This window comes from Oncorhynchus kisutch, linkage group LG12 (assembly GCF_002021735.2).
Source record: "Oncorhynchus kisutch isolate 150728-3 linkage group LG12, Okis_V2, whole genome shotgun sequence".
NCBI classification, from domain to species: Eukaryota; Metazoa; Chordata; class Actinopteri; order Salmoniformes; family Salmonidae; genus Oncorhynchus; species Oncorhynchus kisutch.
Window position 1 is genome coordinate 5,857,146 of NC_034185.2, and position 13,732 is coordinate 5,870,877.

The following is a 13,732-nucleotide window of genomic DNA, read 5'->3' on the forward strand; positions in this document are numbered from 1 at the left end:
TGTGTGTGTGTGTGGTGTCAGACTGCCCTCACCTGTGTGTGTGTGGTGTCAGACTGCCCTCACCTGTGTGTGTGTGGTGTCAGACTGCCCTCACCTGTGTGTGTGGTGTCAGACTGGCCTCACCTGTGTGTGTGGTGTCAGACTGCCCTCACCTGTGTGTGTGGTGTCAAACTGCCCTCACCTGTGTGTGTGGTATCAGACTCCCCTCACCTGTGTGTGTGTGGTATCAGAGCTCCTCAGGTAAGGGCAGGGTCCAGAGCAGTAGTTAGCGAAGTATCCTTTAGGCTCGTGGATCCACTTCCAGTCCAGGTCCCGACGGAAGTCGATGTAGAGACGACGGACACAGCAGTTCTCCTCAACAGTGCTGGGAGGGGGAGGGGGGGCACAACAAACTACGGTGAATCACTCACTTATACAACAATGTCTCAGCTTTGATAACTTTTCAGTTTGAACTCAAGGATTTTTTGTTCAAGTCAGATATAGCTGCAGCTAGTTACTGTTACTGCACGAGGGGGTGTGGTATATGGCCAATATACCATGACTAAGGGCTGTTCTTAGACACGACGCAACGCAGAGTGCCTGGATACAGCCATTAGCCGTGGTATATTGGCCATATACCACAAACTCCCCCGATGTGCTCTTACTGCTGTTATAAACTGGTTACCAACGTAATTAGAGCAGTAGAAATAAATGTTTTGTCATACCCCGTGGTATACGGTCTGATATACCACGGTTGTCAGCCAATCAGCACTCAGGATTCGAACCACCCAGTTTATATTCAAGTTTATCTCATCTTGATCAAGCAACACATTGGGGGGGGGGGGGATTGAACCTTCTTCTTCTTCTACTGCTGTTAAAGTTACAGCAGAGATGTATTTGTTGACTTGTGGTTTACAAACCCTGCTAATTCAAAGGAGCCCTTCAGGACTGAGACATCTCCATGACGATCGGTGGAAACAGAAGTGACAACAGTTTCAGTGGGCGTCCTTACGAGAAGCAGTAGTTGGTGTCCAGGGCCCGTTTGCGTCTACGTGGCTGTGGGTCCAGACGGTGAGGAGGGATCATCATGAGGATGAGATGAGGCAGGGACCGCTCCTTCTGTTTCTTCAACCTGCCCAGGTCCCAACGGCCCTGCTCCTCATACTCCCCTTCTACCCCTACAGCAGAGAGGTCAGAGGTCAGACAGTATTATGTTCCATGCCCTGACTCTAACCCAGGTCCCAACGACCCTGCTCCTCATACTCCCCTTCTACCCCTACAGCAGAGAGGTCAGAGGTCAGACAGTATTATGTTCCATGCCCTGACTCTAACCCAGGTCCCAACGACCCTGCTCCTCATACTCCCCTTCTACCCCTACAGCAGAGAGGTCAGAGGTCAGACAGTATTATGTTCCATGCCCTGACTCTAACCCAGGTCCCAACGACCCTGCTCCTCATACTCCCCTTCTACCCCTACAGCAGAGAGGTCAGAGGTCAGACAGTATTATGTTCCATGCCCTGACTCTAACCCAGGTCCCAACGACCCTGCTCCTCATACTCCCCTTCTACCCCTACAGCAGAGAGGTCAGAGGTCAGACAGTATTATGTTCCATGCCCTGACTCTAACCCAGGTCCCAACAACCCTGCTCCTCATACTCCCCTTCTACCCCTACAGCAGAGAGGTCAGAGGTCAGACAGTATTATGTCCGTGCCCTGACTCTAACCCAGGTCCCAACGACCCTGCTCCTCATACTCCCCTTCTACCCCTACAGCAGAGAGGTCAGAGGTCAGACAGTATTATGTTCCATGCCCTGACTCTAACCCAGGTCCCAACGACCCTGCTCCTCATACTCCCCTTCTACCCCTACAGCAGAGAGGTCAGAGGTCAGACAGTATTATGTTCCGTGCCCTGACTCTAACCCAGGTCCCAACGACCCTGCTCCTCATACTCCCCTTCTACCCCTACAGCAGAGAGGTCAGAGGTCAGACAGTATTAACCCAGTTCCTTTGCTTCTGTGAGCAAGCTCGTAAATTATGTTGTGACTTGTCATGTTAACAAAAAACAATTATGCAATTACACTTTTTATTGCCAGTTCGCAGTTGATAGTTCACAGTTCACAGTTCACAGTTGTCTAAGGGAGACCGATCCAGATCTGAAAGCTACTTCTCAGTATGTTAAACAATGCTAGCAGTACATTGCCAGTTATTGGTTGGTGACAACAAAACAAAAAAGGACTTGAGGTTTTCCCCGGTTTGAAAAGACCCCACGAAGAAGAGAATGTTATGCCTTTACTGACCTTTGAACTTGACCTCCAGCACCTCGTTCACATTGTCGATGATGTCACCGTTGGGGTTGAAGGTGTGGCACGGGCAGTGTACGCTGATCTCCAGACCCAGGTTGGTCTCTGACAGGAGAGAGGCATCATGGGGAAGATGACCAACTCAAAAACGGGAAAAATGACCGCTTGTGTTTTTTTGGGGGGGATTGTTTACTTTTGTTTGATGTTGTTGTTGATGTTGTTGTTGATGTTCTTGAGTTAGTATGTCACTGGAGTCTATACAAAACTCGTAATGGTGGAAATAATTTTCTTGTGAAAGACAGTAGAACAACGAACCAATGAATCAAGTGGGATCAGCTCACCTCTGTACATCAGCCACTCCTGTACCGTCTCTGTCACGTCGAAGGAGACCCATTCGGGCGTTCCCTTGGTCAGCACGTTCTTGGCTCCGATGTAGCGTTGTTTAGCTATGTGCTCGTCTGGCCTCAGGATCTGAAAACCAAGGTTGGGGGGAGTTACTGCATATGAACAATACAATGATCCACTACACTGATGTAGAAATAAAACAGGCGATGTTGAAACTTCAGGAGACAGCAGTCTCTATTTATCAGAAGCCTGGAGATGTGAGAAGCCATTCGCTATTGAAAAAGGATCATCTTTATAACCCTCAAATTCCAACCTGGAACTCAAAACTAGTTCAATCAGAGACCAATTTAGACCTGGGAAACCAGGTGGGTGATTCCCCTCTAATCAGGGACTGATTTAGACCTGGGACACCAGGTGGGTGATTCCCCCTCTAATCAGGGACTGATTTAGACCTGGGACACCAGGTTAGTGATTCCCATCTAATCAGGGACTGATTTAGACCTGGGACATCAGGTCTTCCAAGATGGCGTAGCAGTAAGTCGTCCTGTCCTGTCGTGTCCCTGTATTTATCGTTTCTTTTTCGTTTTTTACATATTTTTACATATTTTCTCCACATATCTCTTTGAAAACATTTTGCTAAACCCTAAGCTTCCAAATACTCTCCTGCAACCCGACTCACCCAATGTAGCTATTTTTCCTAAATTCCTAAAGTATTTATATTTACTTCGGGACCCCTCAACTGAAGCTAGCCAGCTAACCAGCGGGTATGCTAGCGGTCTTCAGCTAACCGGTCATCAGCTAACCTGTAGTTCGGAAAGCTCTCGCCTGTTCGTACAACGCGACTCTAACCAGAGCATAACGGACCTATTTATTTTTCATCCCCGGATTCATCCCCGGATTCCCACCGCAAACGGAACATCTTTCAGCTGGATTTTTCAGCAACTAGCTATCTAGCTAAACCGCAACCCCGGATTACTCCTGGCTAGCGTTTCCACCCACTTAGCTTGAAGCTAGCCCGGCCGTAGCACCTGTGCTACCACCGTAGCATACTCCTGAGCTACAATACCCGGGCCCACGACCGGTCTATCGATGTCATCGCATGAAGAGGAATAAACAGACTCACCCCATCGCGACGTCCCCCAAAGGCTAACTCTCTAGCCCTCACTATCTCCCTGCTTGCTAATTCGGCCTGCTAACTGCTAGCTTGTCCAGCTCCGGTCCGCTAACTGCTACCTTGTCTAGCCCGGGCCTACAAACTGTTAGCTTGTTAGCACAGGCCTGCTAACCGCCTGAATCGCCGCGTCCCAAACGCTCACCGGACCCATATTTACTTTCTCTCTTTTGACTTTTAATTTGTTTATACCTTCCGGAAACCTGCCTCACCCAATGTGATACGGAATCGCTATTATTTTTTTTATTTTTAGAACACACTCAAGAACCTCCAGAAGCTAACCAGCTAACTAGCTACAAGCTATTTAGTCATTGTTAGTTTTTTTTTACCTGGATAACACTCGCCAGTCCAGCTTCCCTGCCCCATCCACCGCTGCCCCCTGGACACTGATCTCTTGGCTACATAGCTGATGCACGCTGGACTGTCCATTAATCACGGTACTCCATTCTGCTTGTTTGTTTTATCTGTTGGCCCCGTTGCCTAGTCTACGCCATTTTACCTGCTGTTGTTGTGCTAGCTGATTAGCTGTCTCACCTACTGTTTTAGCTAGCTTTCCCAATTCAACACCTGTGATTACTGCATGCCTCGCTGTATGTTTCTCTCAAATGTCAATATGCCTTGTATACTGTTGTTCAGGTTAGTTATCATTGTTTTAGTTCACAATGGAGCCCCTAGTTCCACTCTTCATGCCCCTGATAACTCCTTTGTCCCACCTCCCACACATGCGGTGACCTCACCCATTACTACCAGCATGTCCAGAGATACAACCTCTCTCATCATCACCCAGTGCCTGGGCTTACCTCCGCTGTACCCGCACCCCACCATACCCCTGTCTGCGCATTATGCCCTGAATATATTCTACCATGCCCAGAAACCTGCTCCTCTTATTCTCTGTCCCCAACGCTCTAGGCGACCAGTTTTGATAGCCTTTAGCCGCATCCTCATACTACTCCTTCTCTGTTCCGCGGGTGATGTGGAGGTAAACCCAGGCCCTGCATGTCCCCAGGCACCCTCATTTGTTGACTTCTGTGATCGAAAAAGCCTTGGTTTCATGCATGTCAACATCAGAAGCCTCCTCCCTAAGTTTGTTTTACTCACTGCTTTAGCACACTCTGCTAACCCGGATGTCCTTGCTGTGTCTGAATCCTGGCTCAGGAAGGCCACCAAAAATTCAGAGATTTCCATACCCAACTATAACATCTTCCGTCAAGATAGAACTGCCAAAGGGGGAGGAGTTGCAGTTTACTGCAGAGATAGCCTGCAAAGTAATGTCATACTTTCCAGGTCCATACCCAAACAGTTCGAACTACTAATTTTGAAAATTACTCTCTCCAGAAATAAGTCTCTCACGGTTGCCGCCTGCTACCGACCCCCCTCAGCTCCCAGCTGTGCCCTGGACACCATTTGTGAATTGATCGCCCCCCATCTAGCTTCAGAGTTTGTTCTGTTAGGTGACCTAAACTGGGATATGCTTAACACCCCGCCAGTCCTACAATCTAAGCTAGATGCCCTCAATCTCACACAAATCATCAAGGAACCCACCAGGTACAACCCTAACTCTGTAAACAAGAGCACCCTCATAGACGTCATCCTGACCAACTGGCCCTCCAAATACACCTCCGCTGTCTTCAACCAGGATCTCAGCGATCACTGCCTCATTGCCTGTATCCGCTACAGAGCCGCAGTCAAACGACCACCCCTCATCACTGTCAAACGCTCCCTAAAACACTTCTGTGAGCAGGCCTTTTTAATCGACCTGGCCCGGGTATCCTGGAAGGACATTGACCTCATCCCGTCAGTTGAGGATGCCTGGTCATTCTTTAAAAGCAACTTCCTCACCATTTTAGATAAGCATGCTCCGTTCAAAAAATGCAGAAATAAGAACAGATACAGCCCTTGGTTCACCCCAGACCTGACTGCCCTCGACCAGCACAAAAACATCCTGTGGCGGACTGCAATAGCATCGAATAGTCCCCGTGATATGCAACTGTTCAGGGAAGTCCGGAACCAATACACGCAGTCAGTCAGGAAAGCTAAGGCCAGCTTCTTCAGGCAGAAGTTTACATCCTGTAGCTCCAACTCCAAAAAGTTCTGGGACACCGTGAAGTCCATGGAGAACAAGAGCACCTCCTCCCAGCTGCCCACTGCACTGAGGCTAGGTAACACGGTCACCACTGATAAATCCATGATTATCGAAAACTTCAATAAGCATTTCTCAACGGCTGGCCATGCCTTCCGCCTGGCTACTTCAACCTCGGCCAACAGCTCCGCCCCCCCCGCAGCTCCTCGCCCAAGCCTCTCCAGGTTCTCCTTTAACCAAATCCAGATAGCAGATGTTCTGAAAGAGCTGCAAAACCTGGACCCGTACAAATCAGCTGGGCTTGACAATCTGGACCCTCTATTTCTGAAACTATCTGCCACCATTGTCGCAACCCCTATTACCAGCCTGTTCAACCTCTCTTTCATATCGTCTGAGATCCCCAAGGATTGGAAAGCTGCCGCAGTCATCCCCCTCTTCAAAGGGGGAGACACCCTGGCCCCAAACTGTTACAGACCTATATCCATCCTGCCCTGCCTATCTAAGGTCTTCGAAAGCCAAGTCAACAAACAGGTCACTGACCATCTCGAATCCCACCGTACCTTCTCCGCTGTGCAATCTGGTTTCCGAGCCGGTCATGGGTGCACCTCAGCCACACTCAAGGTACTCAACGATATCATAACCGCCATCGATAAAAGACAGTACTGTGCAGCCGTCTTTATCGACCTTGCCAAGGCTTTCGACTCTGTCAATCACCATATTCTTATCGGCAGACTCAGGAGCCTCGGTTTTTCGGATGACTGCCTTGCCTGGTTCACCAATTACTTTGCAGACAGAGTTCAGTGCGTCAAATCGGAGGGCATGCTGTCTGGTCCTCTGGCAGTCTCTATGGGGGTGCCACAGGGTTCAATTCTCGGGCCGACTCTTTTCTCTGTGTATATCAATGATGTTGCTCTTGCTGCGGGCGATTCCCTGATCCACCTCTACGCAGACGACACCATTCTATATACTTTCGGCCCGTCTTTGGACACTGTGCTATCTAACCTCCAAACAAGCTTCAATGCCATACAACACTCCTTCCGTGGCCTCCAACTGCTCTTAAACGCTAGTAAAACCAAATGCATGCTTTTCAACCGGTCGCTGCCTGCACCCGCATGCCCGACTAGCATCACCACCCTGGATGGTTCCGACCTAGAATATGTGGACGTCTATAAGTACCTAGGTGTCTGGCTAGACTGCAAACTCTCCTTCCAGACTCATATCAAACATCTCCAATCGAAAATCAAATCAAGAGTCGGCTTTCTATTCCGCAACAAAGCCTCCTTCACTCACGCCGCCAAGATTACCCTAGTAAAACTGACTATCCTACCGATCCTCGACTTCGGCGATGTCATCTACAAAATGGCTTCCAACACTCTACTCAGCAAACTGGATGCAGTTTATCACAGTGCCATCCGTTTTGTCACTAAAGCACCTTATACCACCCACCACTGCGACTTGTATGCTCTAGTCAGCTGGCCCTCGCTACATATTCGTCGCCAGACCCACTGGCTCCAGGTCATCTACAAGTCCATGCTAGGTAAAGCTCCGCCTTATCTCAGCTCACTGGTCACGATGGCAACACCCATCCGTAGCACGCGCTCCAGCAGGTGTATCTCACTGATCATCCCTAAAGCCAACACCTCATTCGGCCGCCTTTCGTTCCAGTACTCTGCTGCCTGTGACTGGAACGAATTGCAAAAATCGCTGAAGTTGGAGACTTTTATCTCCCTCACCAACTTCAAACATCAGCTATCTGAGCAGCTAACCGATCGCTGCAGCTGTACATAGTCTATTGGTAAATAGCCCACCCTTTTTCACCTACCTCATCCCCATACTGTTTTTATTTATTTACTTTTCTGCTCTTTTGCACACCAATATCTCTACCTGTACATGACCATCTGATCATTCATCACTCCAGTGTTAATCTGCAAAATTGTAATGATTTGCCTACCTCCTCATGCCTTCTGCACACATTGTATATAGACTCCCCCTTTGTTTTCTACTGTGTTATTGACTTGTTAATTGTTTCCTCCATGTGTAACTCTTTGTTGTCTGCTCACACTGCTATGCTTTATCTTGGCCAGGTCGCAGTTGCAAATGAGAACTTGTTCTCAACTAGCCTACCTGGTTAAATTAAGGTTAAATAAAATAAAAAAATAAAAAGTGATTCCCCTTTAATCAGGGACTGATTTAGACCTGGGACACCAGGTTAGTGATTCCCCTCTAATCAGGGACTGATTTAGACCTGGAATACCAGGTGAGTGATTGCCCTTTAATCAGGGACCAATTTAGACCTGGGACACCAGGTGGGTGATTCCCCTCTAATCAGGGACTGATTTAGACCTGGGACACCAGGTTAGTGATTCCCCTCTAATCAGGGACTGATTTAGACCTGGGACACCAGGTTAGTGATTCCCCTTTAATCAGGGACTGATTTAGACCTGGGACACCAGGTGGGTGATTCCCCTCTAATCAGGGACTGATTTAGACCTGGGACACCAGGTGGGTGACTCCCCCTCTAATCAGGGTCTGATTTAGACCTGGGACACCAGGTGGGTGATTCCCCTGTAATCAGGGACTGATTTAGACCTGGAATACCAGGTGAGTGATTGCCCTTTAATCAGGGACCAATTTAGACCTGGGACACCAGGTGGGTGATTCCCCTCTAATCAGGGACTGATTTAGACCTGGGACACCAGGTTAGTGATTCCCCTCTAATCAGGGACTGATTTAGACCTGGGACACCAGGTTAGTGATTCCCCTTTAATCAGGGACTGATTTAGACCTGGGACACCAGGTGGGTGATTCCCCTCTAATCAGGGACTGATTTAGACCTGGGACACCAGGTGGGTGACTCCCCCTCTAATCAGGGTCTGATTTAGACCTGGGACACCAGGTGGGTGATTCCCCTGTAATCAGGGCCTGATTTAGACCTGGGACACCAGGTGGGTGTAATTAATGATCAGGTATAAAAGAAAAGCAGCAGTAGTCTGGCCCTCCGTGGTTAGATGTTAATACTCCTGCTTCATGGCATTACCGCATGGCACCAAATGCCATAGATTCTGGAGCAGATGCTTTTGAGGTCAATTCAGTTTTCAATTAAAGAAGTGAATCGGCATCCATACAGGCTCAATGAAACTCTCACATTATTTGAAAGGGAACGACTACTAATTTAACTCATGTGTGGTGCTGGTCTGCTGACAGTATACTGCCTAAAGCTCTGAACACATTCTCCAGGTCACACCAGAGTTACCCTGTTCAGAGCTCTGAACACATTCTCCAGGACACACCAGAGTTACTCTGTTCAGAGCTCTGAACACATTCTCCAGGACACACCAGAGTTACTCTGTTCAGAGCTCTGAACACATTCTCCAGGACACACCAGAGTTACCCTGTTCAGAGCTCTGAACACATTCTCCAGGAAACACCAGAGTTACTCTGTTCAGAGCTCTGAACACATTCTCCAGGACACACCAGAGTTACTCTGTTCAGAGCTCTGAACACATTCTCCAGGAAACACCAGAGTTACCCTGTTCAGAGCTCTGAACACATTCTCCAGGAAACACCAGAGTTACCCTGCTCAGAGCTCTGAACACATTCTCCAGGACACATCAGAGTTACCCTGCCCAGAGCCAGACCCTGCACACATTCTCCAGGCCTGACGAGAGCTGGAGTTAGGGTCTGGCGGCTGGCGACCCACCACCAAACCACAGCTGGATTTTACTGGCCGAGGCTCTCTTGCCCTTCCTCAATTGGAACTGGGAAGTTTGAGAAATGGGTCTTGTGGAATAATACGCGACTAGATTTCATGTCTGTGTTAGTATGGTAAACCTATCTAAGTGAACTGAAACTTGCTTAGGTAGCCACATTTCTGGTTAAAGTCTACTACAGATCATGCTCCGTAACAACAAAAGCTGTCGATTTGTTGATGTGCTTTAAAAAAAAAGAATGTCTGAGTGATGGAGGTATGTACTGTGTTTCCTCTACCAGGCAACCCCCCCCCCCTTACCTAAAGTGATTGACTTCAATTGGTAGTAATTGACAATGGCTGCGTTCCAAACGGAACCCTACTCCCTTTACAGTGCACTACCTCAGGGCCCATAGGGATATGGTCATGGGTCAGGGCTCCCGAGTGGCGCAGCGGTCTAAGACACAGCATCTCAGTGCTAAAGGCATCACTACAGACACCCTGGTTCAAATCCAGGCTGTATCACAACCCGGCTGTGATTGGGAGTCCCATAGGGCGGCGCACAATTGGCCCAGAGTCGTCCGGTGTAGACCGTCATTGTAAATAAGAATGTGTTCTTAACTGACTTGCCTAGTTAAATAAAGGTTAAATGATACAGAATGAAGGAATAGGGTGCCCAATGTTGATGCCTTAGGACCTGGAAGTTGCTTTGGGGGCCTGTGAGGTGCCCCCCCCCCCGCCTAGAAATGAAACTAGGGGGGAAAGACTGTTAACGGTGTCAGGTTGAGTTGAAGATCTCTGAAGGATATGGAGAGACGGAAGGGTACCTTTACACACCTGGTAGAGCTCCACCCTCTGTTCATTCCTATTGGCAGCAGAGTTTGGAACCCTCAGAGCTCGGAACTCGGCTCGGAACAGGTTGGTGGAATTCCTCTCCATCACTGAGATGTTGAAACGGAACACTTTGGAAGTGATTCCTTTAGGACAGTATGGAAGGTCATCTGTAGCACAGAGAGAGGAGGCCACAGTCAGTAACAATCAACTTTAGATGAAGTTACTACTAAGCTGGTTGGAGATGATGACATTAGGGAGAGTAGGGAAGGTTGTTGGAGACAGACAGGAGACAGTAGGGAAGGTTGTTTGAGCCAGAGAGGAGACAGTAGGGCAGGTTGTTGGAGACAGAGAGGAGATAGTAGGGCAGGTTGTTGGAGACAGAGAGGAGATAGTAGGGCAGGTTGTTGGAGACAGACAGGAGACAGTAGGGCAGGTTGTTGGAGACAGACAGGAGACAGTAGGGAAGGTTGTTTGACACAGAGAGGAGACAGTAGGGAAGGTTGTTGGAGACATACAGGAGACAGTAGGGAAGGTTGTTTGAGCCAGAGAGGAGACAATAGGGCAGGTTGTTGGAGACAGACAGGAGACAGTAGGGAAGGTTGTTGGAGACAGTCAGGAGACAGTAGGGAAGGTTGTTGGAGACAGACAGGAGACAGTAGGGAAGGTTGTTGGAGACAGACAGGAGACAGTAGGGCAGGTTGTTGGAGACAGACAGGAGACAGTAGGGAAGGTTGTTGGAGACAGACAGAAGACAGTAGGGAAGGTTGTTTGAGACAGAGAGTAGACAGTAGGGAAGGTTGTTGGAGACAGACAGGAGACAGTAGGGAAGGTTGTTTGAGCCAGAGAGGAGACAGTAGGGCAGGTTGTTGGAGACAGTCAGGAGACAGTAGGGAAGGTTGTTTGACACAGAGAGTAGACAGTAGGGAAGGTTGTTGGAGACATACAGGAGACAGTAGGGAAGGTTGTTTGAGCCAGAGAGGAGACAGTAGGGCAGGTTGTTGGAGACAGACAGGAGACAGTAGGGAAGGTTGTTGGAGACAGTCAGGAGACAGTAGGGAAGGTTGTTGGAGACAGAGAGGAGACACTAGGGAAGGTTGTTGGAGACAGACAGGAGACAGTAGGGAAGGTTGTTTGAGCCAGAGAGGAGACAGTAGGGCAGGTTGTTGGAGACAGACAGGAGACAGTAGGGAAGGTTGTTGGAGACAGTCAGGAGACAGTAGGGAAGGTTGTTGGAGACAGACAGGAGACAGTAGGGAAGGTTGTTGGAGACAGTCAGGAGACAGTAGGGAAGGTTGTTGGAGACAGACAGGAGACAGTAGGGCAGGTTGTTGGAGACAGACAGGAGACAGTAGGGCAGGTTGTTGGAGACATACAGGAGACAGTAGGGAAGGTTGTTGGAGACAGACAGGAGACAGTAGGGAAGGTTGTTGGAGACAGACAGGAGACAGTAGGGCAGGTTGTTGGAGACAGTAGGGCAGGTTGTTGGAGACAGACAGGAGACAGTAGGTTAGGTTGTTGGAACCAGTAGGGCAGGTGGTTGGACACAGACAGGAGACAGTAGGGCAGGTTGTTGGAGACAGACAGGAGACAGTAGAGCAGGTTGTTGGAGACAGTAGGGCAGGTTGTTGGAGACAGAGAGGAGACAGTAGGGCAGGTTGTTGGAGACAGACAGGAGATACTATGGAAGGTTCTCTGTAAAAGACAAGCAGAGGAAGACAGAGTTCAGTAATGTTTGAACACTTTGGAGGTAATGCCTTTGGGGCAGTAGGGCAGGTTGTCTGTAATGGACAGAGGAGAAAGAGGAGACAGCTCAGTAATCATTGAACACTTTGGAAGCTTGGGACAGTAGGACATATGGTCTGTAAGAGACAGAGGACAGAGGAGAAAGAGGAGACAGCTCAGTAATGCATGGGACCGTTTTAGGGCGAGGTCAGAGAGGAGATAGCGAGGACAAAGTTCAGTAATGCTTGAACACTTTGAAAGTGATACCCTTAGGACAGTCGAGCAGGTCATCTGTAAGAGAAGGAGAGGAGACAGAGAGGAGTCAGAGAGGACAGAGAGGAGACAGAAGATGTGACAGAGGACATAGAGGAGACAGTGAGGGGACAGAGGAGACAGAGAGACAGATAGGGGACAGAGAGGTGACAGAGAGGAGACAGAGAGGAGACAGAGGGGGGACAGAGGGGGGACAGAGGGGAGACAGAGAGGAGACGGAGGAGAGAGAGGAGACAGAGGGGAGAGAGAGGGGAGACAGAGAGGAGACAGAGAGGTGGAGAGTAATGCTTGAACAGTTTGGAGGTGGTGCTTTTGGGTCGTCTGTAAATAGTAAAAGAACCAGCTCAGTAACAAAGTTGCTTTCAAACAAACATGCAGATAGATTACTGTTAGATACTTTTCAAACCTCTTCTCTGGGACCCTCAGACGTTTCACAGATATTTTGTAGTCGTGAACTAGCCCACCTTTTCAAATAGTCAGGGGCTTAATGATTAGTTGAAAAGTTGTTCTCGTTCTGAAACACTTCAGATACATGGAACGGCTAGGGGGTCCCAGAGGAGAGGTTTGAAAAAGGGTGACGAAAACAAGCTTAATCAGTGGACTTCAGATGGGGGGTTTTCCACAGAAGTTGTCATCGCAAAGAAATGTCAGCTTTGGTCAGAGTGAACGAATGTCCCATGTATATCGAATACCTTTTTAAGACAAGCCAATGAAAATAACGTTGTAGTAGACTTCCTAGCCAGTGAGCAAAACTGGTTGAAAATTCTACTTTTTTAGCGTCTTTTCAACCAAAAATATGTATTTTCAAAGTCTTAAAAAAAAAAAAAAAGCAGTAGTAATTCTTGTAGGATAAGAGACAGAATGTGGATGTCAGTTTTACATTGAACCACCCTGATAAATCAACAGAAATAGTGGACTTTGTAGATGCTTCCTCCTCAACGTAGCTCATCTCTTCAGGACCAGTAGATACCCCATTTCCTCCCCATGTAGCTCATCTCTTCAGGACCAGTAGATACCCCATTTCCTCCTCAACGTAGCTCATCTCTTCAGGACCAGTAGATACCACATTTCCTCCTCAACGTAGCTCATCTCTTCAGACCAGTAGATACCCCATTTCCTCCCCATGTAGCTCATCTCTTCAGGACCAGTAGATACCCCATTTCCTCCTCAACGTAGCTCATCTCTTCAGACCAGTAGATACCCCATTTCCTCCTCAACGTAGCTCATCTCTTCAGACCAGTAGATACCACATTTCCTCCCCATGTAGCTCATCTCTTCAGGACCAGTAGATACCACATTTCCTCCCCATGTAGCTCATCTCTTCAGGACCAGTAGATACCA

At 48.5% G+C, this 13,732-nt stretch overlaps 1 protein-coding gene across 2 annotated transcripts in view; it reads right to left on the bottom strand.

Annotated features, from left to right (window-relative positions):
- Positions 1 to 13,732, bottom strand: part of LOC109879529 (transforming growth factor beta-3 proprotein) — a 31,580-nt gene that overhangs the window by 3,535 nt on the left and 14,313 nt on the right. Inside the window, exons 2-7 of one of the 2 annotated variants that reach the window (XM_031836775.1) lie at positions 12,386 to 12,409; positions 10,400 to 10,563; positions 2,620 to 2,749; positions 2,276 to 2,383; positions 992 to 1,157; positions 211 to 364 (exon numbers count right to left, since the gene is read on the bottom strand). In XM_031836775.1, the coding sequence (XP_031692635.1) occupies positions 211 to 364; positions 992 to 1,157; positions 2,276 to 2,383; positions 2,620 to 2,749; positions 10,400 to 10,563; positions 12,386 to 12,409 (746 nt within the window). The remainder of the gene's footprint in view (positions 1 to 210; positions 365 to 991; positions 1,158 to 2,275; positions 2,384 to 2,619; positions 2,750 to 10,399; positions 10,564 to 12,385; positions 12,410 to 13,732) is intronic. The other variant, XM_031836776.1, reaches the window with a different exon arrangement.